Source organism: Puntigrus tetrazona, chromosome 18, assembly GCF_018831695.1.
Source record: "Puntigrus tetrazona isolate hp1 chromosome 18, ASM1883169v1, whole genome shotgun sequence".
NCBI lineage: Eukaryota > Metazoa > Chordata > Actinopteri > Cypriniformes > Cyprinidae > Puntigrus > Puntigrus tetrazona.
Genome location: NC_056716.1, coordinates 5,383,108 through 5,410,272, shown reverse-complemented (window position 1 = coordinate 5,410,272; position 27,165 = coordinate 5,383,108). Strand labels below are relative to the sequence as shown.

The 27,165-nt window shown below is 43.3% G+C and overlaps 2 protein-coding genes across 2 annotated transcripts; both read right to left on the bottom strand.

Annotated features, from left to right (window-relative positions):
• Positions 1 to 744: 744 nt before the first annotated feature.
• Positions 745 to 3,935, bottom strand: LOC122322940 (extracellular calcium-sensing receptor-like). Its single transcript, XM_043216550.1, has 6 exons — positions 3,715 to 3,935; positions 3,330 to 3,621; positions 2,294 to 3,082; positions 1,985 to 2,209; positions 1,774 to 1,897; positions 745 to 1,640 (listed from the first exon to the last, which is right to left on the bottom strand). Exons 1-6 carry the CDS (start codon positions 3,933 to 3,935, stop codon positions 745 to 747), a joined length of 2,547 nt encoding a protein of 848 aa, XP_043072485.1.
• Positions 3,936 to 20,920: 16,985 nt separating this feature from the next.
• Positions 20,921 to 25,178, bottom strand: LOC122322926 (extracellular calcium-sensing receptor-like). Its single transcript, XM_043216536.1, has 6 exons — positions 24,958 to 25,178; positions 24,571 to 24,862; positions 23,517 to 24,302; positions 23,209 to 23,436; positions 22,860 to 22,983; positions 20,921 to 21,816 (listed from the first exon to the last, which is right to left on the bottom strand). The coding sequence occupies exons 1-6, from the start codon at positions 25,176 to 25,178 to the stop codon at positions 20,921 to 20,923; spliced, it is 2,547 nt and encodes an 848-aa protein (XP_043072471.1).
• Positions 25,179 to 27,165: the final 1,987 nt, after the last annotated feature.

The following is a 27,165-nucleotide window of genomic DNA, read 5'->3' as shown; positions in this document are numbered from 1 at the left end:
TTTTGTTTGTTCATGTAATGACCTTCGCTTGCCTCTATTTTGCTCCATCTTGCCTCTCTCTGGATACTGGATCCTCACTAGCTCTCTGGATTATTCTCGTGTCTTGCCTGTATTATACTAGTTTCCCTGTTATCTCGACCCCGCTTGTACTGCCGACTTGTTTTCCAATAAAGGCTCAGACTCATTCATAACAATTATGAGAAGTAAATGCCCCCCTATTAGTTTTGATTAGAAAGTAAACAATGCAAGTCAAGAATATGGCTTTTAAGATAGAGATTGAGAGTGTTGACCCAGGAGAGTCAGTAAAACTTGACAATATCACTGTCAGTTCAGAGGAGAGAAATATATTTTTTCTGTAAGTTAAAGCAGCAATATTGAACCCTTTCCAGTTTTTATGAAGGCTATTTAATATTCAAAAGCACAACGCCTTTGACTTTCTTCATGACATTCTATTTATTGTTTACAAGACATTCAAATCTTATGTCGATATCCTCAAGTTCAGTTCTCAGAGAGAAAAGGCTATTTTCTCACTGCATAGGTATTACTACACTTAAAGGGATACTCCACCCTAAAATTTAAATTTTGTCTTTAATCATTTATCCCCATGTTGTTCATTCAAAATATCTTAAATTGTTTTCCGAGGACGACTAAAGCTGTTACAGATTTGGAAAGACATATGAGTAAGTGATTCATGACAAAATATTCATTTTGGGGTGGAGTGACCCTTTAAAGAGCTGTAGATGACTATTTCCTCATCATCTGTTTCTTTGTGTTTTTTTCTGGTTTTAGCAAAATTATGTAACATTTTGGAGCAAATATGCAAAATAGTAAACCAAAACTTGATGCTAATATTGCAAATATTTGCACAGCTACAGTAAATTTTCCAGGAGAGCTGACATAAGCCGGGATAAATGTAAGCCATACGGCACAGAATATGAGCATACTGAATGTGATGAACTTGGCCTCATTAAAATTATCAGGGAGTTTCCGAGCAAGAAAAGCTAAAACAAAACACATGATTGATAACAAGCCAGTATAACCTAGAACAGCCCAGAAACCAAGAGCTGAACCTAAGTTACATTCTAGGATGATCTTTTCTCTATAATAGTTCAAATTCATATATGGAAAAGGTGGTGATATTGTTAACCAAAGCACACATATAATCACCTGTATTAACGTTAAGGAAATGACACTGAGTCTTTGTTGAGGAGGCCCAAACCATTTCATGACATTACTTCCTGGAAGTGTAGCCTTGAAGGCCATTAAAACTACTATTGTTTTCCCGAGAACACAGGAGACACAGAGAACAAAAGTGATTCCAAACGTTGTGTGACGCAACATACAGGACCACTCAGTGGGTCGACCAATGAAAGTAAGAGAACAGAGAAAACACAGAGACAGTGAGAAGAGCAGCAGGAAGCTCAGCTCTGAGTTGTTTGCTCTTACAATGGATGTTTCTTTATGAAGATAAAACAGAAAATATACCATTGCTGTTAATAACACCCCAATGAAGGATAAAATACAAAAAATCATCCCCATGATTTCTGTATAGGACAGGAATTCAACCACTTTTAATACACATCTGTCTTTGCTTTCATTTGACCAGTACTCCAAATCACATGGAAAGCAGTCACTTGAATCTGAGAAGAAATGATCCCAATATATAAAATAGAAACATCAATAAATAAAAGGTGCATTGTAAATTCACTTGATGATAAGGACATTATTACACGTAACATTTATATAATTTAATGAGAGTTATTCTGCATTTACCTGTCTCATTACTGATTTCTCCTTCTGCACATGGAATACAGTCATAACAGCAGACAGGTCGACCTTTTTGCACAGCCTTTCTAGTGCCGGGGGGGCAGCTCTCACTGCACACGGACACAGGCAACTATAAGAAAATAAGTTGTCACATAAAACCTCATATGATCCAAGCAGTTATTTGATATTAATAATTAATTCTATAATATTAATGTACCTGTCCACTTTTCTTTGCCCACAGTATGTGTTCCTGACTGACCTGAAGACGTCCTGAAGGTAGTGAGCTGTCATAAAAGCCCACTTGCTCAAACTGCAGGCTTCCATCTTTAGCAAGCTGCCAGTTAACAAGGTCATATCGTGCTACTGGATCACCACTTGAATCAAAAAAGATTTCTTCACCGGTTTTAACAGTGAATCTCACATCCTTCATATACTTCAATACCTAAAAAGAAATATCAGTAACATATATATTCCAACATTTCAATATTAAGTAGCTTCAGTATGAAACTATGTACTCATCATTTACCATTTGTGGTATAGGCCATCCGATTTTGCTTCTGTTGGTAGAAGATCTGAAGTCTTTAAAAACATTATGTAGTGTATATGCAACAGCATACGCTGCAGTATACACTTTATTTACAATTCGTAGCTCTGATACATCAGTGTATTCATTCTGCAGCTCTGCCAGTTTCTCTGAACCAGTACAGCCACCACTGCCAGTGCTCCTAAATGAGCAATGAAAACCTATTTCCCAAAATTCTTTTAAAAGTTCATTTTTTGGTTCTTGATCAGGGTGCACATTCAATAGGAACTCTCGCAGGCCCGTAATTTTGGCATTTGCTATAGCAAAACCCACAGCTCCAGAAAGAAAACTATATTCCTTCGTTTCTGCAAGAGTTCGAGAAGTGATCCAGGATTCACTGCCAACCCACTGTATCCCTGTGATGTTGTGTTGCAAAATTACTTTTAGGAGGGGGAGAAAATCTCCTAATGCAATAAAAGCTAGCACAACCCTGGCAGTGCCCTTTTTGATCACCTCCAGTGTCTTCAGAAACTGTTCTTGTGGATCATTATTTAATATGGCCTCTGCATATTCAATACAGATGCCTTCTTCTGTTGCAGCTTCCTCAAATGCTGCAATTCCATTATTACCATAGTCATTGCGACTCCTGACCGTCCCAACCCAGGTCCAGCCAAAGTGCTTGACAAGCTGAGCCAGAGCTCTACTTTGGTAATAGTCACTGGGAATTGTTCTGAAGAAAGATGGATATCTTTTCCTGTCACTCAGACATGCACATGTGGCAAAATGACTGATCTGCAATATAAAGAAGCAATAAATAATGTAATAAACCACATAGTTTATTAAAACATACATTTCAGTTCTTATAGCACTATATAGATATGGTGCTCTACACAGTTCAATACACTGATTTATATTAACCACAGATTTTTTCAATTTTCAACATTTGATTTGAGCATATATATTTCAAGTTCCATTTCAAGTTCCAAACATTCATCATATTCTGATTACACTAACCAGCAGCAGATAAGAAAGTTCTTACAACAGGTATGCTGAATGGACCAACTACAGAAGCCAAGCCAATGGTGGATGAGGATGCTGAATCTCCAACAATGGCATGCACAGCTGGTGGTCTAGAACAAGATGTATCACTTAAATTGTCTTCATAACCGTTCATCAAAGCCATGCCTGAGAGTATTGTTTGAGTGAAGGAGCGACATGAATCATATATCTTATAGCCCAATGAAATACCAGGCAACAATTGTGTGTTATTATTAATCTCCTCAATGGCAAAAATCAGTGTCTGAGCAAATTTAAACTCACGCAAGTTTAAGCTGTGGTGAAGAAAAGCATAAGCTGTATTACATTCTGCAAAGAATCATCAGAGAGTTATATTTAACTTTTTTTATCCTTTTCATCATACTGACCTGGCACATGTTGTTGGATCTGGTTTGGAAGTATAACTGTGTATTTTTAGTAGAGCATTTCTGTGAATTGAGAAAATTGCCCCAATGTTGATGTCTCTTTCTGCAGAAAGTGAAGGGAAGGCAGGCTGACCAAGCAGGCTGCAGACTTGTGATGAAGCTGGCATAAAGACACCATATAGAATGAGCAGCAGTAGCTGCAGTGACACATTCCTGTTTGCCATGCCAGTATGTATATAGGAAAAGATCCTCTGAGGCAAAACAGTGCTACCTCTTATTATGTCTGCCTTTTGTCATATCCTCAAACGTCCTTTGGGGCATATTAAATTCATAAACCTATTTTGCTCTTTGCCCCTATGTTTTATTATGGAAGAAGATATATTTAGTGGTCTAAGGAAGAATATTGTCAAACTTTGTATTGCTTTTGTATTAGTTTTCTTCATATTTACTGTAAATACTGTAGTCAATATATAGGAGATAAAAGCATTAGCAATTAATCACAACTTGAAAAATGTGATACCATAATATACATATATGTGTGTGTGTGTGTGTGTGTGTGTGTGTGTGTGTGTGTGTGCATATTAATTGCTAATACGTTTTAATTTTATACTATTAAATACTGAAATGAGCTAAAATGAATTTTCATTGGTAGTTTGTGTTATCTAATGGACCCTTAATGTATAATATGACTGAACAATAAATAATTAAAACACTTCCAAACAATATAGGGCATTTTGTAATCCTGATTAAAATATATAAAAAGCTTGAAAATAAATTGTCAAAAATGTATTTGGCACCGTGTTTAACATAGAATATCTATTTAAAACGAACTCCCTGCAATCGGCTTCCAAAGTGACTACGATCTGGACTTTGAGGTCTGTAGGGGTGGTCCATAGTCAATGAGGTATTAAAGCACCCTACCTCGGTGTCATGAATCTAGAATCTCTCGTACTTGATAGCCCTACTTGCAGTCAATGATGATCGGAAGGGTGCTCTCCTCTACGGCCTCTTCCTGGTCCCTCTCTCTGACCACTGGAGGGCTTGAGCAAAGAGACATGAAAAGTGTATACAATAATACAATTAGAGGGTAACGCCAAACAATATGATACAGGAGTTATTTGTATAAGGATTTTGAATTGACCCACGTTGTCACGTGTTTGGACTTTGTTATTGTTTCTGTCTCGTGCCATGTGTTTCGTGTGACCTAATTTAGTTTATTGTCTTCAGCTGTGTGTTAATTTAGTCATTTACCCGGTGTATTTAAGTCCTGTGTTTTCAGTTCCGTTTGTCCGATCTCGTCCTTATTTTCGTGTGGTTTTGTTCAGCCTGCCTGCCTGCCTGCCTGTATTTGTATCGTTTACTTTCATCTCCGAATGTGGATTAAAGCGTTTATTTTCATTTACTCTCGTTGTGAGCTCTCCTGCCAACCACACCCATGACAGAAGATCAGACCGTACAAAAGTACAAGAAATAGTATAGCAGCGTTTTTCTTTTATTTTGAAAATGTTTTCACCCTATCAAGACCCGAATTTCCTCATCCTCCTGCTGGAGCAGGGGGACTGCTCTCTCGAGGAATATACCGAGCTATTCCTCCACCTGGCCAACGACTCCCGTTACCCGGACAGCTTTCTGTGTGGAATCTACTTCCGCGGACTTAACAACTCCAGTCAGGCACAGCTGTCCGGGAGCAGTCCTCGAGAGAGCATCGCTGCTTACGTCGAGTGGGTGCTGGTGCCGTGCAATTCGTCGATGACTGTTGCGCTGGAGGAGACCGACACCAGCCCCACTCAGGATCCAGAGCCCAGCTCATCCCTTCACCGTATGGTCGAGCCTCAGCCTGAGCCCACCGCTGACACGGGGGCGGAGTCGAGTGTGACCACGAACCCATTGCCAGAGAGAGCGACAGAGCCGTGGAGCGTAACAGGACCCGAGCCGAGTACGTCAGACTAGGTGTGAGAGCCGGCAACAGCGCTCACCACGGTGGAGCCAGCCGACTGCAAGGAGAGCGCGGAGTGGAGCTCTGCCCACTACACATCGGCTGAGGGTGAGCTGATTCCCCACCTAGGGCTGCTGGATCCCCAAAAACTCCCTCCATTGCCCGCGCCTCGTGCGCTCCCTCCAGTGCCCGCGCCACGTGCGCTCCCTCCAGTGCCCGCGCCTCGTGCGCTCCCTCCAGTGCCCGCGCCTCCTGCGCTTCCAGTTTTCCCACCCTGGTCATACGCCGCCGATGGATCCCAGCAGCCCCTGCGCTCACCCGCAGCTCACCAGCTGGAGCTCGCCACGGGTCTCCCGGTCTCCATCGCCGTCGAGGGTGAAGGATCCCTCGCCTCGCCGTCGTGCCTCCGAGTCCCAGACTCTTCCTCGGCTCGTAGACCCGTCGGCTCCCCCTGGGCTCTTAGCTCCCACCTTTCCACCGTGGTCCGTCAGTCCACCAGCTCCACAAGGCTCCATCGTCCCTCCGGCTCCGCCTTGGTCTGTCGTCGACCATCCGTCGCCTCGGGATTCCTCTCCTCCGGCTTCGCCTCGTCCCACCATCCCACCAGCTCTGTCAGGCTCCTCCTTCCCTCCGGCTTCACCTCAGTCCTCAGTCGCTCTGGCTCCGCCGCGTCCTTCCCGTCCCCCATCTCCGTGTCAGTCGCCGAAGCCTGCGGCGTCGCCTTGGACCTCCAGCGCCTCGACGTCATCCTGGCTCTTCGGCTCTCCGTCTCCGCCTCAGTCTCCTCCACCACCTGCTCCGCCGCCGTCGGTCGGCCCCATGGAGTCGATGGCTACTCCTCCTCCATGGCTCCTCCCTCCGTCGGCTCCACCCTGGACCACCATAGCTGGGCTCTGGATCTCCTCCTGCTCCGGACTCCTCCTGTCTCCTCCCTGGCTCCTCCCTCCATCTGCTCCTCCCTGGACTGTCTGTCTACTCCCTCCTGGGGGCCGTCCTCCACCAGAACCTCCTCCCAAGACCCAGTATCCCCAATTCCTAGTCGTTTTGTTTTTTATTTGATGTTACTCTTTAGGTGCGAGGACGCACCTTCCGGGAGGGAGGGGTAATGTCACGTGTTTGGACTGTGTTATTGTTTCTGTCTCGTGCCATGTGTTTCGTGTGACCTAATTTAGTTTATTGTCTTCAGCTGTGTGTTAATTTAGTCATTTACCCAGTGTATTTAAGTCCTGTGTTTTCAGTTCCGTTTGTCCGATCTCGTCCTTATTTTCGTGTGGTTTTGTTCAGCCTGCCTGCCTGCCTGCCTGTATTTGTATCGTTTACTTTCATCTCCGAATGTGGAATAAAGCGTTTATTTTCATTTACTCTCGTTGTGAGCTCTCCTGCCTACCACACGCGTGACACACGTACCTAGAACTATGTTTTTTGTAGAGAAGATTTCTGGTGGAGAGCCAAATCCACTCTCCAGTGATAAAGCTGGGACCTGCTCTGTGATGGCAATTAGCTTGTTCATTGACTCTTTGGACCGCCCGCTGTGAGTGTACATGTGCTGAGATCCATGTCCCCTTGCTTATCCGCAACCATGTCATTGACTGCTAGTAATTCAGATGGTTCTCCAAACCAGGGGAATAGAAGGAACACATTGAAAAGTGGTCAGCCCAGTTGATTGTTTCTTGAGTGAATTTTGGGAATATTCTGACCATATCATTACATTTACATTTAGTCATTTAGCAGACGCTTTTATCCAAAGCTTTTATCCAGACGCTTATATCAGGAAGCGGCTCCAGTCTGACAGGTGGTTGTGGCAGTATGAGGGGAGAAAGCATGTGAATTCATCAACATCAGTCTCTCTACATGGTCACTGGATCATGTAGAAAGACTGAACTGGATGTTCAGTTGTTGGCAGAATGCTTTGCCAGACTTGAAAGGTGACCTATGGTCCCCTGTCTAAGACAATGTCCTTCGGTAGACAGTAAAACCTAAAACAAACTGTTCCAGTAATGCCTCGGCTGTCTCAAATGGTGGGGCGAGCTTGGTGAGAGGAATTAAATGGCAGAATTTGGAGAAGTGATCGATGATGGTGAGTATGGTGATGTAGTGGTTGGAGATCAGTGGCACAGTCCATGGCAATGTCTGATCATGATCAGTGAAGAATTGGTAGAGGCTGTAAAAGACCTGCTGGTCAGTGATGGAATCACTTTAAGATATTGCAATTCTGAACAAATTGAGGCAGTTTTTTCGACAGAAGTCAGATAATTGCAGAATATGTTGTGTTGTCCATGAGTTGTGTTTCTCCAGCCAGGTTAAGACGATGACAGGTTTCTGGGGTGATAAGGCACACCCTGGTGGTGATTAGTTCTAGGTACGGGGTGAAAAATGTAGGTTGAATTAATGTTAGTACTCAGGAGATGGCGCCCTCAAGTGTTGATAACAGAGAGCCACAAAGGCCTAACTTGTGACACTGGGGTTTTAGTGTAATGGCTGCATTTCTGCTGTTCAGCACCATCTGCTATTATATTTGTTATATGTTCTGCCATGCTCCCATGCTTGTTTGCATCAGAGTGTGCATGCTATAGAAGAGGCTCCCATACCACACCACCAGATGGATGACCTTGATTACACAAAGCAGATTTCCCCTCAGGGAGAATCCCATGGTCTTGAGCCAGCACTCTAGTGGTCTCGTGTTCCTGGCCAAGAGATATTATATTGGACGCAGCTGCTATCAGACCCAGCACCTATGCAATAAGTGACAGCCTTTTCACTCTCTTGCCATATGCTGTCAAAAACACCCCAACGTGCTTCACATTAGAAAGGCTGATAAAGGAATAGGAACTAAAGAATAACCTTTTGATGCCAATTCTCACAGACTCCTGTATCCACACAGTAAACATGGGGTTAGAAAACATGTGTCCAGACCTACTCATTGTCGAAATGATGCTCTAGATTTAATATTGTCACATGTCACAACAGTCAAATAACCAGGCAAGTAAGAACAGTCTGGTTGTAAATGGTCAGGTTAATAGCTAACTGCAATGTGACACAAGCCTTTTCTTCCCTCAGGAAGCAGGGTTTCATAACTTCAGCAGCAAGCTCTTATTCAAACCATGATCACAGTAGCCGCCATGCCTCAGCAGCAGCATGAATGTAACCACGTGTTCGCAGGCACAGACACACTCCTCGGAGCATGCGAGAAATTAGATCAGCCCCATCGAGAGCTGACAGCGCAACTAGAAACACTGCTCATAATGATTTCATTCATAATATGCTGGAAATAACATGCTTGTGAGCAAGCAAACTAGATCTGGTGGGGAAGGAAGATGGTGTAGCTGCCGCCTCAATTTTGCAGACTGATGCTGCGTGGAATGCTGGTGAAGGCTCCCTTCCTCAAAGAGAACCCTCAGAGAGCAAAGCATAAAAGACAAAATAACGAAACAAACCAAGACAAGGAGGTGAGTAAAATGATAATGATGTTTATTTACAGCTGAAGCAGAGGAGATCAATGGTGGGTGAGTAAGGGTCCTTTTAATGTTTAAACTGATGAAGGCTGGAAGTTGACTTCATGTTCTTTCTTGCTAAGGACTGGGAACTGGACACAAAGAGACAGGATCACTGGCGAGAAGATAAGTTGCACCGGCACCATGGTGGATTGCTATTTACGTGGCAGAATTTGTTGGCGGAAAAGCTGAACACTGTTTTATACTGGTTTATCAAGAACACACCAAATTGAGTATTGTATTGTTTTATTAGATAAGGATTCATGAGAAATACAGAATTAGTATTAATTGTATTAAATAGTAGAAAGAGAGACCATGCATAGCATTGTATTTAACATTTGTTTATTTAGAAAAGACTAAGAAGACATCAGTGGAAAAAATGGGGTGTTTTTAAGGATTTTAAGGACAGCTGAGACCGGTCAGCCTGTGACGAGTGGGTGCACATACTCCTCGTCGGTAACCAGGGCGAAGCTGATAGCGGCTCGGGAAGCTCGTCACACTCCCCTAAGTGTCGTCCTGGTCCTGAAACGAAACGTGCGGTCAGGGGAGAAACAGGGTGGTGGGTGGGGAGTGATCCCTGACAGACCTGTGAAAGCCGCCCAGATCCAAGAGAGGCTGTCAGCGTTGGCGTTCGCCACTCCAGCTCGGTGACGCACAATGAAGTGGAAGTCCTGGAGCGCTAGGAACCACCGGGTCACCCTCACGTTGGTTTCCTTGACCCGGGCCATCCACTGCAAGGGGCGTGGTCAGTGAGGAGGGTGAACTTCCGAGCAAGGAGGTAGTATCGCAGCTCCGTCCTGCCCACTTGACGGCCAGGGCCTCCTTTTCTACCACTGCGTAGTTTCTCTCGGTAGGGGACAGCTTTCGGCTGATGTATAAGATTGGATGCTCCTCGCCCTCCTGGATATGGGAGAGAACTGCCCCCAACCCCGTATCGGAGGCATCTGTCTGAAGCAGGAAGGGGCAGCTGAAATCCGGCACTCGGAAGACCGGTTGCGACGTCAGCGCCTTCTTGATCAACCGGAAATCCTCCTCTGTTTCGGGTGTCTACTTTATCTTCTCAGGCTGCCCCTTCCTGGTCAGGTCCGTCAGGGAGGCATCTAAAAAGGAGAAGTTGGGGATAAAACAACGATAGTAGCCCACCAACCCCAGAAAGACTCGTACCTGGGTTTTGGTGAGGGGCCTAGGGGCGTTCTGGACCGCTTCCACCTTGTCTTCTTGGGGCCAGATAAGGCCCCTCCTGACTTGGTAACCCAGGTACCTTGCTTCAGACAGTGCCAGGTGACATTTCCTGGGGTTGGCTGTAAGCCCAGCCCTCCGGAGTTCAGACAGCACCCTCCGCAAGTGCTCTAGGTGGTCCTCCCAGGTCTCAGAGTGAATGACAACGTCGTCTAGATGTGGTGTAGGTCTGGTGGGGCCGGAGGACAACGTCCATCATGCGCTGGAAGGTTGCAGAGGCCCCGTGAAGTCTGAAGGGAAGGGTCTGGTACTGTCAGTGTCCGCTGGGGGTGGAAAACGCAGTTTTAGCTTTGGAGGATTTTGAGAGGGGTACCTGCCAGTAGCCTTTAGTCAGGTCGAGTGTAGAGATATACCGGGCCCTTCCCATTCAGTCCAACAACTCGTCCACGCGGGGCATGGGGTACTCGGAGACCTCGTTCAAGCGGCAGAAATCATTGCAAAAGTGGTCCCGGACTAATGGCATGACACGGTCTATCCGGTCCCTCATCTCCTTGATGTGCACCACGACGGTGCGGTTGGCTGCCGGCTGCTGCTCCCAGGCCTCCTTGGTGACATCCAGGGGGCACTGAGGGTGTCGGCCAAAGAGGAGTTCAAATGGAGTGAAACCAGTTGAGGCTTGGGGAACTTCTCGGATGCCGAAGAGTATGTAGGGTAGCATCAAGTCCCAGTCCCGCCTGTCCTCGGCCACCATGCATCGGAGCATCTGTTTGAGTTTCTCCTCCCCCCTCCGCTGGGCGACGCAGTACGAACATTTTCAGGTACGCTTCTGGATCGTCGTGCGCAGACATTTTCCGTGCCATGGGGTGCAGGCTGGCCGGTCTAAACGCTGCTTTCTGCAGGGGACAAGTGAAGAGCCGTTAGTAATGGCGATCATGGAGGCGAATGCTCAAAGTCAGCATGCCGCATGGCCTTATTGTGCCAGCTTGCTGATGAGCGGCAGCTTAGACTGGTCAGCCTGTGACGAGCGGGTGCACGTGCTCCTCGTCGGTAACCAGGGCGACGCTAATAGCTGCTCGGGACGCTCGTCACTATATATATATATATATATATATATATATATATATATATATGTGTGTGTGTGTGTGTGTATTGGCACAATTGTTCAATTTCATTTGTCATTTTAAGTAGTAATAGTGTAAGGAGGTGAATCAAAACCTATAAATGCAATAGGACTAATCTGAGAAGGGATATCCAAAGGAACAATAGGACTTTAAAAGGAGAGTAAACAATCTGGGCTAGTCCAAGTCTTAGTCAGAGGCTACCCCATAAATCGCTTACCTTAAAGCAGCCATCTCCTCGATAGACTCAAAAAGAGTAATTTTTTATGCGTTCCCTAAGTAATAGCATGCTAAGCCAGTTTGGTGGCCAGAAGTCAAGATCTCAAGACGGGGCGTGTTGTTTACTCTCCTTTTGAAGTCTTTTTGTTCCTTTGGATATCCCTTCTCAGATCAGTCTTAATGTATATACAGGTTTTGATTCACCTCCTTACACTATTGAGGAAATTGTTGCATTAAGGTAAGCGATCTACGGGGTAGCCTCTGACTAAGACCTGGACTAGCCCAGATGTGTCGCGAGTCTGTTCTGGACAAACGAGGTCTCTAAGCGACCCAGACTCCTAACGAACGATAAGTCGAAACTAGGAAATATTATAGTTAATTAATGATCCAAATTTAATCACAACTAGAGGGATCAGCAGTTACATTTAAGTAAATATAACTAAAATCACGAAAGATTGGAGTCACATAAAACTATGTATAAGATCAGTAATATAATTGGAAACACAAAAGATTAATAAATGTTAGTGATTTTTAACGAGACGCAAAGAAAAGACCGAACACGCATTGACCTTCGACCAGGGCCTCTGGATTCCGTTCTGCAGGAAATGGGGGACCCTTACAATAGGCTGAACTGCAGATAGATAGGCTCAATGCGACCTCCGACTTTGTTTGCATGCAGATTAATTTAATCGAGATTAATCAAGAGTGCTAAATGCCTGAACCCATGCCAAGCCTGCTGGCCCTTATTCTTCACTCGCTTCCAATTCACGGTCACATATAGACCCGGCCGTAAGAATACTGCCTCTCCAGGCATCATGATCCTCACACCGAACATCTCAACCCTGAACCAATACTTCTGCTTTCCGTCATCCAAGCTCAAGTCTCCTGGGACATTATGGAGGAATTACAGCAGGCACAACAGCATGAATCACTGCCAGCTCACTGTTCCCCTAACAAGCAGCATGTGCCCTTTGGCTTATGACAATGCATCATGTAGTTGGTCCACACATTCCTCAATGCAGGACATCGCCCATATCCTCCCTACCAACCAGGACAACGGGTCTGGCTTTCAATGAGGCTACCCAGCAGGAAGCTCAGCACAAGGTATGTTGGCCCTTTTTAAGGTTATAGAAATAATTAATGAGGTCACTGTTGTATTACAAATTTATACACACAGATTCCAATATAACAGTATATGCTGAATGTGTATTGTGATTTACATTCTAAGAGCAGGAAGCCCAAGCCCTGAGACAGTTATCTTTCAGTTCTTGAACATCTGGTATGTGATGCGGTGCCAAGCACTGGGATCGAACATGAGTCTCTCGGTTGAGGGAATGTGGTTTTTCTCACTGAGCCATAGCAGACATGTATTTTAGTTGGACCCAAGAGCAGAGGAGTAACATTTAAAAGGCTTGGATTGCTGAACAAAAAGGTGTTTACTGGGTATTTTACAAAGTACAACAAAACTCAGAAGCCGAGCTTCCACAAAAGATACAGAAAACAAAAAGGCAGCAGAATATTTGCGTAAATCAAAAAACAGCTTTTCTCTGGAACAAAAACATCCATTGAAGGTCCAAGACTGAACACAATTGACTGAGAGAAGCATGCTTAAATAGACCAGTCCACAGGTGTTACAAATGAACCTGATTAGCATTAACACAAAGAACTGTATACACCACTGGAACCACCTAGTGGCTGGGGGAGTCACTGCATGCTAGAGTCTTACATGGTAGGTGTCCTAAGTCAAGTGTGAATGCTAATCCTAAGGTACAACTGTGATTATGTTTCACCTATGCATTTGAATGACACTTGTATGCTAAATAGATCAAGGACCTCTGTGTACTCCTCCCCCTTGAAACATATAAACTTCAACCTAGCATGTTTTAATTAGATTTTTTTCTTGGAGATTTCTTGAAGATATTCTTGGAGATTGCTTGACGATTTTCTTAAAGATATCTTGAAGACTTCTTGCAGATGACTACAGCAACAAAATAAAAACAAACTCTTGCTTTACCAAGAATCTTCTGGTCTCTTCTTAAAAAGAAGCTAAAAAAAGTTTCCAACATCACTTACAAATTAGAGCTTCCTGCTAATTACCATATCTCTCTGTCCTTTCATGTCTCCCTCCTCAAATCGGTCCACCTGGATGCTGACCCCGGCCATGAGGCCCCAGAACCACCACCACCCCTGGATATTGACAGGACTCCCGCTTATTAGTTGACTGAGTTGCTGGACTTGGGTCAAAGAGGGGGTCAGCTCCAATATCTGGTAGACTGGGAGGGCTATGGACCAGAGGAGAGACCACGGGGACTACCATCTCGAGCTCCAGTAGTCACTCCTAGAGAGGGGGGTTCTGTAACGCCCAACCCTCACCCCTCACTTCCACGTTCTGACTTTCTGCCTGGCTACTCGTATCTGTTTGTTGCATCTACTCTTAATAAACAACCGCACATGGATTCCAACTCTGTCTCAGCATCCTCGTTACAGAATAAATCTTGTATCTTTGATAAAACATGAATACCATGCGTCAACTACGCTCTGTCCTGCCCCAATACCGTGGACACACTGGACTACACATTAATCTCCTCAAAAGAATAATGTCACGAATGAGGGGTCTGAGGCGTGCGGATCCATGTGCAGGCTTTTATTAAATGAAGGCATGGTCAAAACAGGCAGGCGTCAAACAGGGCAAACAGATGTATCAGAGACGAGGCAAACACAAAATCCAGAAACAGGCGAAGGTCAGGTCAGGCAGCAAACAATCGGAACAACGGAAGACAGGCAGGGTCAAAACGAGGGAAACCAGAAACAATAATCCAATGGCAATCTAACAAAGAAACAGGCGAAACAATGCAACCTGCAGTTGAGTGGCTTGCTGCAGTATTTATAGTCCTGGGACAGGAAGTTGTCGTAGAGGGAGTGAATGCAGATCACCCAGAGGTCAGGGCTCCCTCTGCTGGCTTGGTGACATAGCAAACAAAACAAACAAAATAAAACAAAACTGGGAGCTTGGGAGGGGGTTCCGGGAGGGAGTCAGCAAACGGAGTCCAGGGCGGAAGAGACGGAGGGAGGAGCCAGGGAGAAGACGGGAGGAGTCTGGAGCGGGAGGCGATCCAGAGCCCAGCCATGAAGGTCAGTGGTGGAGCCGACGGAGGGAGGAGCCATGGAGAGGTAGCGGCCATCAACTCCATGGGACCGACCGATGGCGGCGGAGCAGGTGGTCGCGAAGACTGAGGCGGAGGCGGAGAGCCGATGAGCCAGGGTGATGCAGAGGCGCTGGAGGTCCTAGGCGACACCGCAGGCTTTGGCGACTGATGCGGAGACGGGGGACGAGAAGGACGCGGCGGAGCCAGAGTGACAGAGGACTGAGGTGAAGCCGGGGGGAGGGAGGAGCCTGACAGAGCCGGAGGGATGGAGGGACGAGGCGAAGCTGGAGGAGTGGAATCCTGAGGCGACGGATGGTCGACGGCCGACCAAGGTGGAGCCGGAGAGACGATGGAGCCTGGTAGAGCTGGTGGACTGACGGAGCACGGTGGAGAGGAGGGAGCTAGGAGCCCAGGTGGAGCCGATGGGTCTACAAGCCGGGGTGGAGTCTGGGACTCGGAGGCGGGACGATGAAGCGAGGGATCCTTCACCCACGGCGGCGATGGAGACTGGCAGACCCATGGCGAGCTCCAGGTGGAGGGCAGAGGATGAGTGCAGGGGCTGCTGGGATCCATCGTCGACGTGTGGCAAGGGTGGGAGGGTGGGTTAACTTGAGGTGGCGCACGAGGCGCGGGCACTGGACGGGGCGCACGAGGCGCGGGCACTGGAGGCTTTGCACGAGGTGCGGGCACTGGAGGCTTTGCACGAGGCGCGGGCACTGGAGGCTTTGCACGAGGCGCGGGCACTGGAGGCTTTGCACGCAGGCGCGGGCACTGGAGGCTTTTGCACAGGCGCGGGCACTGGAGGCTTTGCACGAGGCGCGGGCACTGGAGGCTTTGCAGGGCAGGCGGCCATCTTGGGAAGCGGCGCTGGGCAGGCGGCCATCTTGGGAAGCGGCGCTGGGCAGGCGGCGACCATCTTGGGAAGCGGCGCTGGGCAGGCGGCGACCATCTTGGGAAGCGGCGCTGGGCAGGCGGCGACCATCTTGGGAAGCGGCTCTGGGCAGGCGGCGACCATCTTGGGAAGCGGCTCTGGGCAGGCGGCGACCATCTTGGGAAGCGGCTCGGGGAAGAAGCGGCCATCTTGGGCGGCGGCTCGGGGAAGAAGGTGGCCATCTTGGGCGGCGGCTCGGGGAAGAAGGTGGCCATCTTGGGCAGCGGCTCGGGGAAGGCGGCCATCTTGGGCAGCGGCTCGGGGAAGGCGGCCATTACTGGATTTGATGCGGTGTCCTTTTCCTCCTCAACACCCAACGTGAAAGCTGACCCCACAGTCACTAAACCGAACTCAATAAACTGAGCAAGTGACTCACGTGGACCCTCACGAACAAGTTTTGTCTTGAGTGGCTGATTTACTCCCTCATGATACAACTCAATCAATAAACAGTCGGGTTTGTCAGAGAGGTAAGCCATGTCCAAAAACTCTTGAGTATAAACCTCAATTGATCGGGTGCCTTGCTTGAGGGCCAATAAACGTCTAGCGAGGGTCCTACCTGGCCATGGATCAGGTGAAAAGCCGCTGGATCCTGGTGTGAGGTTGCATTCTGTCACGAATGAGGGGTCTGAGGCGTGCGGATCCATGTGCAGGCTTTTATTAAATGAAGGCATGGTCAAAACAGGCAGGCGTCAAACAGGGCAAACAGATATATCAGAGACGAGGCAAACACAAAATCCAGGAACAGGCGAAGGTCAGGTCAGGCAGCAAACAATCGGAACAACGGAAGACAGGCAGGGTCAAAACGAGGGAAACCAGAAACAATAATCCAATGGCAATCTAACAAAGAAACAGGCGAAACAATGCAACCTGCAGTTGAGTGGCTTGCTGCAGTATTTATAGTCCTGGGACAGGAAGTTGTCGTAGAGGGAGTGAATGCAGATCACCCAGAGGTCAGGGCTCCCTCTGCTGGCTTGGTGACAAATAATTACAAAAAGTCAAATATAACAATTTATTATTCTTAGTCCAGTAAAGTTGTGTCATGCCAATTACAAAAAAACATTTAGAAGCCAATTCAGAGTTACATTTGTGTGAATACAAAACATCTACAGAATCGCGCCTTGTCATGTTTTGTCACTCTCTTTATAAACTCAGACCAGACCATGTGGTTTTCGGATCGTTTGAAAAACTATAAATATACTTTTTGGTTTTTAGTTTCCGGTGCTACAGGGTCCCAGTGTCCCAATTTACCAATTGCACTGAGATTTTTAAAATTAGACTAAACATGAAAAATAAACAACAGGTTAACAACACATATAATGAACTTTGGGGCAGAAGTAGGGGAGGCAGGCAGGTCAGAGGAGGAAAAGGGGTGTTGTAAACAAGAAGGAGAGAGGGTGTTGTTTGCTCTCCTTAAAATCCTTTGTTCCTTTGGAGATCCCTTCTGCGATTAATTTTATTGCGTGGCAGATTTTTGGTTTCAAAAAATGTATTTGCTCACACACACATTCATACAAGTTGCATGAATAGAGAAACTAAGAAAATAATGAGTTTACGAGAATAAAATGTAAAATCCCAAGTTTACAGCAATATGTGCAATTGCATAGACTTGAACAAACATGAGTCGTTTAATTAACCCTTGTTTAATTAACCCTTCCTGAAGTTAAAATTAATATTAAATTCACCAGCTCAGCATGAATCTAAAGGTTGTACTTGCATTGCCTTTGTGTCATGGGATTACATTTTAGTGTCAGTAACATCATTAACCATTAACTTTGTTTATTTGCCTCAGAATTTGACACAATCTTTCCTGAATTGGGATTATCAATAAGTGTTCTTTTGTTTTAGTGTTACAAGCTGTTCAGACTGTGGAGTTGGTTGGTTAAGCTTACCTCAGACTAGAGCTCCTTGCTGCCCTTTTCCCTAGCTCTGGCATCAATTAAGTATATGGGTGACTTGAAAGCTCTGTCAGTCAGCACTTCATGTCTTAAATTCAGAGCTAACGACTGTAAAGTTGTCTTGAAACCAATATACGATTGTGTCCCCAGGTGATTACTTTTTTGTTCAGACAGTCTGAGCAGCTCTTTGTATACTTCGAAGGCCACCACAAGGCATGCCGGCAAGCACATTATAGTTTTAAATGTTTAAATTATTCTTTGTTTTAATATGGTTTTCAGATTACCTATAATTTTAGTTTAGTTTAAATTAGTGTGACGAGCGTCCCGAACCGCCATCAGCCATCAGCACCTGGCCACACCTTTTGTTTGAGCCCTCCTTGCCGTGTGTTTCTTCACCCCATCACATTAGTTTGATTAATGATTGTCTTAGTTTTAGTTTAGTTTTTATTTATTTATTTTTTTTTATTAACACTTTTCTATTTAGCTTTTAGATTTTAGTTTTAGTAATTATAGTTTAGCAGAGTTAATGGAACACTTCCAGTGTAGAACAAAACAAGACATAAAATTTTAGAAGGTGAATGTTTGCACATGTAACCCTTAGCATTTTTCATTGGTTAAGACTACTTTGTTGAAATTAGGTAGCGCTCCTTTAAGAGGGTGGGGTAACGCATGCACTGAAAGTAGGAGATTAGGCGGATTTAATGAGACTACCCACTGCATGTTAGGGTCTTTATTTTTATTTTTTAATTTTTTTTTGGTAAAGAATTTTGTATTTCTGTGGTGAAGGATGTTCATATGAATATATGTTTTTGTTGCATAAACTGAGCAAGAGTTGCTGAGATTGAGGAAATACTTCTCGTGATTTTATATATATTTTATATATATATATATTTTGTCCTTTCTTCCCTTCTTTCGTTGCAGTATTATGTAAAAAACAAATACCAGTCAGAATGTGTTTTGTATAGAAGGAAATGCAGTTAAGAGGTGTGTGACTTTGACGTAAAAGTTGATAGAGTAGCTAGGCGGTTCTGTGGTGCTAGCTTTGCTAAGCGTGGTGAGCACGAGGTGTCTGATGCTCCATATAACTCATTTTCTTTCTCCTATGTGTTTAAAGGAACCTGTTAATTATTCATATGTAATTTATTTTGTTTAATTGAAATGTATTTTGATTTAAGTGTTGCCACAATGTGTGGAAAGGAAAGAGTTTAAACCATTATTGAAAGAGTTATTTTTTTTGTACAAAACAAAATGGGGAAAAAGGATAAGACTATATACAAAATACAATTCAAAAAGCTGGAATGATATAAATGTTCTCATGATGTTGTTGTTATTAATTTGAGATGTAAACTTGTTGCAGACTCTCATCTTTGTCTTTCAACTCTTCAGTTCTTAACTCAATTCATCTTTGATAAACTGAATGCCATTCCAAATGGAGCGGTAGGACTGAGACATCTCCTTTTACACACCAACACCCCCAGGAACTGAGGTTTTTAAAGATCGGGACTTTTCATTTATTTCATAACTTTTTTTTTGTTGAACTGGTTCATTAAATCTTATTGTAATCATTCTAGGAATTGCATTATTTGTTTTTTTCCTCCCTGAATTCTGATACTTTAGTTTTTCCTAGTCATGTAATATCTGCTGTGTCGGTCTACAGGACAAAACTAAGCTCTCTAGGTGAACCTGGATTAATAGAATCAGATCATACAGCCCTGTTATTAATAGTGAAGCCGGGGTTACGCACAGTTCACAGCTAACTCTTGTGCAAACCACTCTTAAAGGGATCCCCGGGTATTAAAACATTTATAGTTTAATATAACTTAAATTTTGTCTCTTACTGAAATATGTAATAGAAACCCATGAAAGGTGTATGTTTTTAAAAACTCAACAACCGTTTCTGGTCTATGGGGGGCCTCCATTATCATAATTATCATACCATTACCATATTGTGTAATTTTTGGTTATAATTTTCAGGCAAATGGCAACAATAGAAACGTTGTATGACTTTCCTAGCCATTTTCTTAGTGTTACAAAAGTAATATGAAGATATCTGTAGATTAATAAAACTTTCTAAAGATGCATTTCTTTGTCCTCTCCACTTTAGCTGTGATGCCCGTAACTCTTTTAGTAGACCACAGCTACCAAAATAGCTTACAAACGGCTGATACAAGAAATGCTATGCCATCACGTTAGAATGTTAAATATACTCATGCTTATTACGCCAGAGAAATTTCTTATCATGGATTTCTCTCAATATCCAGGGCATTTGGACTTCTTGTGGGGAAAAAAAACCATGGTACAGCATTTTTTCAATTTTATGCTTATATCCACTGCATCCTATAAGCTCTTTCACACACTGTGGTCGTTCTGAGTGGTCTAGCTCACCGAGTGCAACCATTTTATGTCATCAGAATAATGGCACCACACGGTCCAAAATATGTATAAAATTAGGTGAATATTTTAATCCATTAATGGATTTTCTTCTACATATTTCAGTAAAGGACATAATTGAACCAAAAATTAATATGTTACTAATTTAATGTTGTTATTTTTTTACATGGTGTGCTAATACAAAAAGATAGGTATCCTGGGGATTATTGAGGGGCACAATAAGAACCTGGGGTTGGTGGGTTTTATGGAGATGGACACTGAGATTTCTGAACCAGACGAGTTAGAAAATTAGACAGACTTGACAGAAGTGCCCACATTTATTACTCATGATGACTGTCATGAACGAGGGGTCTGAGGATTGCGGATCCATTTGCAGACTTTTATTGGACAAAGGCATGGTCAAAGCAGGCAGGCGTCAAATCACAGCAAACAGGAGTATCAGAGGCAAGGCAACAACAGAATCCAAAAACAGGCAGAGGTCGGGTCAGGCAGCAAACAATCAGGGTCAAAACCAAAGAAGCTAAGACTCAGGAAACACAAGGAAACTCGGAAACAACAAGCTAACAATAGTACAATGCAACCTGCAGGGGCCTGCTTCAGTATTTATAGTCTTTCAAACAGGAAGTAGCAGCAGAGGGAGTGATCACCGATCACCCAAAGGTAAGGGCTCCCTCTGCTGGCTTGGTGACAATGACATGGGAATCCATCAGTTTTGAGGACAACTTTCAAATTGTATTAAATTCAGTTTCAGTATGCAAAAGTGCAAAGCCTGTAAAGCAAAGCTTAAATGTATTATTTATTTTCTTTTCTTTTACACACTTAAGCATTTTAGATATGTTGTTTTCCTCAAGTTCAAAATGCAGTTTTACATTAGCACTGCTGAGCTTAAAGAGCTATAGATGACTATTTCCTCATCATGTGTTTCTTTGTGTTTTTCTCTGGTTTTAGCAAAATTATGTAACATTTTGGAACAAATATGCAAAATAATAAACCAAAACTTGATGCTAAAATTGCAAATATCTGTACAGCTACCGTGAATTTGCCCGGAGAACTTACATAAGCTGGGATAAATGTAAGCCAGACAGCACAGAATATGAGCATACTGAATGTGATGAACTTGGCTTCATTGAAGTTATCAGGAAGCTTACGAGCAAGAAAAGCTAAAAGAAAACACATAATTGATAGTAGGCCAGTATAACCTAGAACAGCCCAGAAACCAAAAGGTGAACCTAAGTTACATTCAAGGATGATCTTTTCTCTGTAATAGCTTAAATTCATATACGGGAAAGGAGGGGATATTGTTAACCAAAGCACACAGATAATCACCTGTATTAATGTTAAGAAAACAACACTGAGTCTCTGTTGAAGAGGCCCAAACAATTTCATGACATTACTTCCTGGAAGTGTAGCTCTAAAAGCCATTAACACAACTAGTGTTTTTCCAAGAACACAGGAGATACAGAGGACAAAAGTGATCCCAAATGCTGTGTGACGCAACATACAGGACCACTCAGTGGGTCGACCAATGAAAGTAAGAGAACAGAGAAAACACAGAGACAATGAGAAGAGAAGCAGGAAGCTCAGCTCTGAGTTGTTTGCTCTTACAATAGATGTTTCTTTATGAAGGTAAAACAGAAAATATACCATTGCTGTTAATAACACCCCAATGAAAGAGAAAATACAAAGCACCATCCCCATGATTTCTGTATATGAAAGGAATTCAATCACTTTTAATACACATCTGTCTTTGCTTTCATTTGACCAGTACTCCAAATCACAAGGAAAGCAGTCACTAGAATCTGTGAAGAAATGATTCCAATATATTAAAAATAAATGTTAGTAAATGTAAAGCGTATTATAAAGTTACTTGACAAAGAGGAGAGTATTATGGCTTGTTTCCACTGAGTGGTACAGGTTAGTACAGCACAGTATGGTTGATTTGGTACAGTCTGAACAGTACCCTTACTTGATAGGCATGGTGTATGCAGCAATAGATAAAAAAAGCGTGATAGTAAGCACAACTTTTACTCTTTTTGTCAGTTTGAATAATTATAGCAATTATATATTATATAATTGCAATTAAAAGTATAAGAAGCTTAAAGATAAATGCAATGTCAGCGCTGTACTGTGGTAAAGTTCAAAATAAATATATCAAGTTAAATGTAACTTTGCGCTTAACCAAAACTACATGATTAGGAACAAATAAGAGATGCATTATACGAAGAATGTCTCTTGAATATAACATTACACAGAACTAATTGTATCTCATGTTTAATCACTACAGAGAAGTCACAACAAATGTCAGAAGGACTAACCAAACTCGAGGCTGCTCTAAGCAGTTAAATAGGCACTGAGCGCATAGTGATCACATGGAGCTCAGAAATCAGCATGGTACATTTTCAAATAAGTGCTATCTTTATAAATAAACAGCAGATTTGAGTATTGAAAAACTACATTCTCTTAAAACTAGATTTCATGACAAAATAATAGTAATATTTAGAAAATTAGCTGGTTTTCAAGAAAAAAAAAAAGAAAATACACTTCACAAGTCCAGAAAAGAATGCATATTAATAAACTGCTATTGTCTGTGTGAAAATATAAAATACACTGTTATATATTTGTGTGTTCGTGCACTTAGGTGTAAATAAGCCAATGTAAAGTTAAATAAACCAATCAAGATTCTGTTGTGCTAGGTACCAAAAAATTGGGTACAGTCCTTTTTGTTTTTGGTGGTACTATTCACAACTTTTGACAATGGAAACAAACATAATTGCGTACCATACCGTACTGTACCAACCATACTGCTCAGTGGAAATAAGCGATTACACTATTACTATTTTACCTGTCTCATTACTGACTTCTCCTTCTGCACATGGAATACAGTCATAACAGCAGACAGGTCGACCTTTTTGAACAGCCTTCCTAGTGCCGGGGGGGCAGCTCTCACTACACACGGACACAGGCAACTATAAGAAAATAAGGTGTCATATAAAACCTCACAGTGATCATAGTTTAAATTGGCAAAACAATTTGTCTTCAGTAATGACTGAAAAAATAATGACTGAATAATAACTAAGCATTCACTTTGGAAATCATTATAATGCCATTGCTTTTTTACATATTTTTGTCATAAGCAATTGACAGTTTTTCAGTCACTGCCAATTTAATGATTCAAACTGTTATTTATGTACCTGTACACTGTTCTCTACCCATAGTATGTGTTCCTGATTGACTTGAAGACGTTGCTGTGAAGGCAGTGAGCTGTCATAGAGCCCCACTTGCTCAAACTGCATACTTCCATCCTCAGCATATTGCCAGTTTACAAGGTCATATCTTGCCACTGGATCACCACTTTCATCAAAGAAGATTTCTTCACCTGTTTTAACAGTGAATCTCACATCCCTCATATACTTCAACACCTAAGACGAAACATCAGTAACATTGTTTCTATATTAAATTGTTTTTGTATGCAAGTTCTAATTTCTAAGTTCTCATTTACCATTTGTGGTGTGGGCCATCCTCTTTTGCTGCTGTTGGAAGATCTAAAATCTTTTAATACATTTTGAAGTGTATATGCAATAGCATACACTGCAGTGTACACCTTATTTACTATCCGTAGCTCTGATACATCAGTGTATTCATTTTGAAGCTCTGCAAGTCTCTCTGAACCAGTACAGCCATCACTGCCAATGAGCCTGAATGAGCAATGAAAACCTATTTCCCAAAATTCTTTTAAAAGTTCATTTTTTGGTTCTTGATCAGGGTGAACATTCAATAGGAACTCTCGCAGGCCTGTAATTTTGGCATTTGCTATAGCAAAACCCACAGCTCCAGAAAGAAAACTGAATTCCTTTGTTTCTGCAAGAGTTCCAGAAGTGATCCAGGATTCACTGCCAACCCATTGTATCCCCGTTATGTTGTGTTGTGAAATTATTGTCAGAAGGGGCAGAAAATCTCCTAATGCCATAAAAGCTAGCACAACCTTGGTGGTGCCCTTTTTAATTACTTCCAGTATCTTTAGAAATTGTTCTTGTGGATCACTGCTTAATATGGCTTCTGAGTATTCAATACAGACCCCTTCTTCTTTTGCTGCCTCCTCAAATGCTGCAATTCCATTATTACCATAGTCATTGCGACTCCTGACCGTCCCAACCCAGGTCCAGCCAAAGTGCTTGACAAGCTGAGCCAGAGCTCTGCTTTGGTAATAATCACTGGATATTGTTCTGAAGAAGGATGGATACCTTTTTCTGTCACTCAGGCATGCGCAAGTAGCAAAATGGCTAATCTGCAATAAAAAAGCAGTGTAGAATGTGTTGACCACTTTTCTCAAATAATCATGGAGCTCTATTTCAACACATTGCTTTTTTTCAACAGTTTCTTTCAATTTTCAACATTATTTTTATTTTTTTTATCAACATCAGTTTTATATATATATATATATATATATATATATATATATATATATATATATATATATATATATATATATGGTACATGTTCCAGTGGTTTATCACAGTCTGATTACACAAACCAGCAGCAAAGTGAGTTCTTGCAACAGGTAAGTTGAATGGACCAACTACAGAAGCCAAGCCAATGGTGGGTGAAGATGTTGACTCTTCAACAATGGCATGCACAGCTGGTGGTCTAGAGCAGGATGTATCACTCAAAGTGTCTTCACAACCGTTCATTAAAGCCATGCCTGAGAGTATTGTTTGAGCAATAGAGCGACATGAGTCATATATCTTATAACCCAAAGAAATACCAGGCAACAACTTTGTGCTATTATTAATCTCTTCAATGGCAAAAATCAGTGTCTGAGCAAATTTAAACTCACGCAAGTTTAAGCTGTGGTAAATAAAAAGCATAAGCTGTATTATATTCTGCTAAGAATCATCAAAGAGTTAAACTTAACACCTTTTTATCAGTATCATCATACTAACCTGACACATGTTGTAGGATCTGGTTTGGAAGTATAATTGTGTATTTTTAGTCGAGCATTTCTATGGATTGAGAAAACTGCCCCAATGTTGATTTCTCTTTCCACAGAAAGTGAAGGTAAGGCAGGTTGACCAAGCAGGCTGCAGACTTGTGATGAAGCTGGCATAAAGACACAATGTAGAATGAGCAGCAGTAACTGCAGTGACTCGGTGCTCTTTGCCATGCCAGTATGTACGTTGGGCAAGATCCTCTGAGGCAACACAGTATCGCCTTTTATTATGTCTTACCTTTTGTCATATCTTCATATGTCCTTTGGGGCATATTGGATCCTTCAAACCCTATTCTGCTCTTTGCACTCATATTTCATTATGTAAGAAGAGATATTGATGGTGAAACTTATTGTGTTTGTTTTAACCTTTTTTAAAAACTGTGCATGTGTGTGTGTAAATAAAATAAAATCCGGTTGTGCTGTAGTAACTGCTGTTGCATACTATTCTTTAACAGTTGCCTGACATTTTTTAATTTAAATAACATGTTTAGTGTCACCTTTAGGTTGTTTTGTAATAGCTTTTGGAGTAATGTCGCCACCATGTTGTGACCACAGCGAGTGACGTCACGGTTGTTCAATGGTTCAGTATTCTTTTCTTTACATTCTTTAAGTTAAAGCAATTGATATAGTGATTTATTGTGTATTTCTGTACACCCACAGCCGTATGATGCTAGCAACGGATGCGTTCCTCACTGGTTGGGGAGTGGTCATGAGTGGCAGCTCAGACTGTGGTCTGTGGACCGGTTACCTTACTTGGTACATCTACTGCCTGGATCAGCATTGAAGCACCTTCTCCCAAACCTGAGAAATCATCATGTGTTGGTTTGCACCAACAAAACAGCGGTGGTTTCTTATATCAACCACCGGGGGGGCTCTGTGTTCAACTGAATTTAAGCAAGTGTCATTAATGTCCTCTCTGTCCTCATACACAATTAAGTCATCCAAGTAGGCTTGGACACCACTCACCTGGAAGTTGTCCAGTTTATGCCAACCCATTCACAAACCAACTTCCAAAACAGCATCATCTTTTTACCAGTCAAAGGCCATTTCATCCCTGTAAATCAGGCAAAAGACCGGTCTCTTCCCCCGTGCATGCACGCTGGTGTCCTCGTGGGTCCAGGAAGGGTGTGTGAAGGAGCTTGTCCCGCCGCTAGAAAGCGCGTCGTGGGACCCCGTATAGTCCAGGCGACGTCCGCACCCGGATATGGCTAACTGGCCAGGATGCTGAGCCGTTGATCCCCTAAAACCCTGACGACCGGAGGAAAGAAGCGACGGAGATGCCGCGGAAGAAGCCGCCACCCCTCGCGCCCCCGACCAGGAGAGGGGAGCGCGTGCGGCCGCCGGACTCCGCCCCTTACCTGGACGCTGCCCCCCCCTTGGAACACTACCTTACCTGGCACTTTCCCTGCAGCACAACGAGGGCACCAGTTCCCCCTTTTTATTTGGATACTTTCCCCCTGGACACTTTATTTTGTACCCATTTTGTTTAATAAAAAGCCTCTCCAAGGCCTGACGCCACGCCCACTGTGTCTGTCGTTGGCTCCTCCCATGACAGCAGATAATAACTCTGTAAATGCTACATCAAATACAAGATGATCCACTTCCAAGAAACCCACCAAAGTTTTGCTAAATGAAAGCCATGTTAAGCAGTTACAAAACTTTTATCAATGCCATCCTAATTAGGAGGATCACAAACTGGTTCTAATCCCAGATTGAGTAATCAAAAAAACTGAGCATAGTAGAGTCTGATTGTACTGTACCCCATCACATCGTCTGATAACAGGCGATGAAAAAATAAATGGGTGAATTCTGACTTTGATCTGGCAATCTGGTGTTTCTGAATCACCAACTTACAGTGTTGTTATTTAGTTGTGAGTTCCGTGCTCTTGTGGCAAAAGCACATTGAAATGCATGGGTTTCAAAGTGCAGTGAACTCATTGTGTTTTATGTGTGTTTGTGTGCCTGTGAGAGTGTGCACAATTGTCTGTTGATTGTACCATAATTAAAAAGGGCTTGCTTTATATTACAGCTTGTGGATGTCACACTTAAACTGTAACTTCACGTAACAAGAGGGTGACAAGGTTTCGCTTTAGATTACAGCCCAGAGATGTTTCACTTACACAGTAACGTCTTGCTGACCGATGAAATGGGATCTTGCTTT

Excerpts from the sequence above, each read along its gene's own strand:
- LOC122322940 (XM_043216550.1), bottom strand. The coding sequence starts at position 3,935 with ATGGCAAACAGGAATGTGTCACTGCAGCTACTGCTGCTCATTCTATAT. Across the intron at positions 3,622-3,714 it reads GATCCAACAACATGTGCCAG|CTTAAACTTGCGTGAGTTTA; the intron begins GTCAGTATGATG and ends TCTTCACCACAG. Across the intron at positions 3,083-3,329 it reads GTCCATTCAGCATACCTGTT|ATCAGTCATTTTGCCACATG; the intron begins GTAAGAACTTTC and ends TTTATATTGCAG.
- LOC122322926 (XM_043216536.1), bottom strand. The coding sequence starts at position 25,178 with ATGGCAAAGAGCACCGAGTCACTGCAGTTACTGCTGCTCATTCTACAT. Across the intron at positions 22,984-23,208 it reads GGGTAGAGAACAGTGTACAG|TTGCCTGTGTCCGTGTGTAG; the intron begins GTACATAAATAA and ends ATTTTCTTATAG. Across the intron at positions 21,817-22,859 it reads AGAAGTCAGTAATGAGACAG|ATTCTAGTGACTGCTTTCCT; the intron begins GTAAAATAGTAA and ends ATTTCTTCACAG.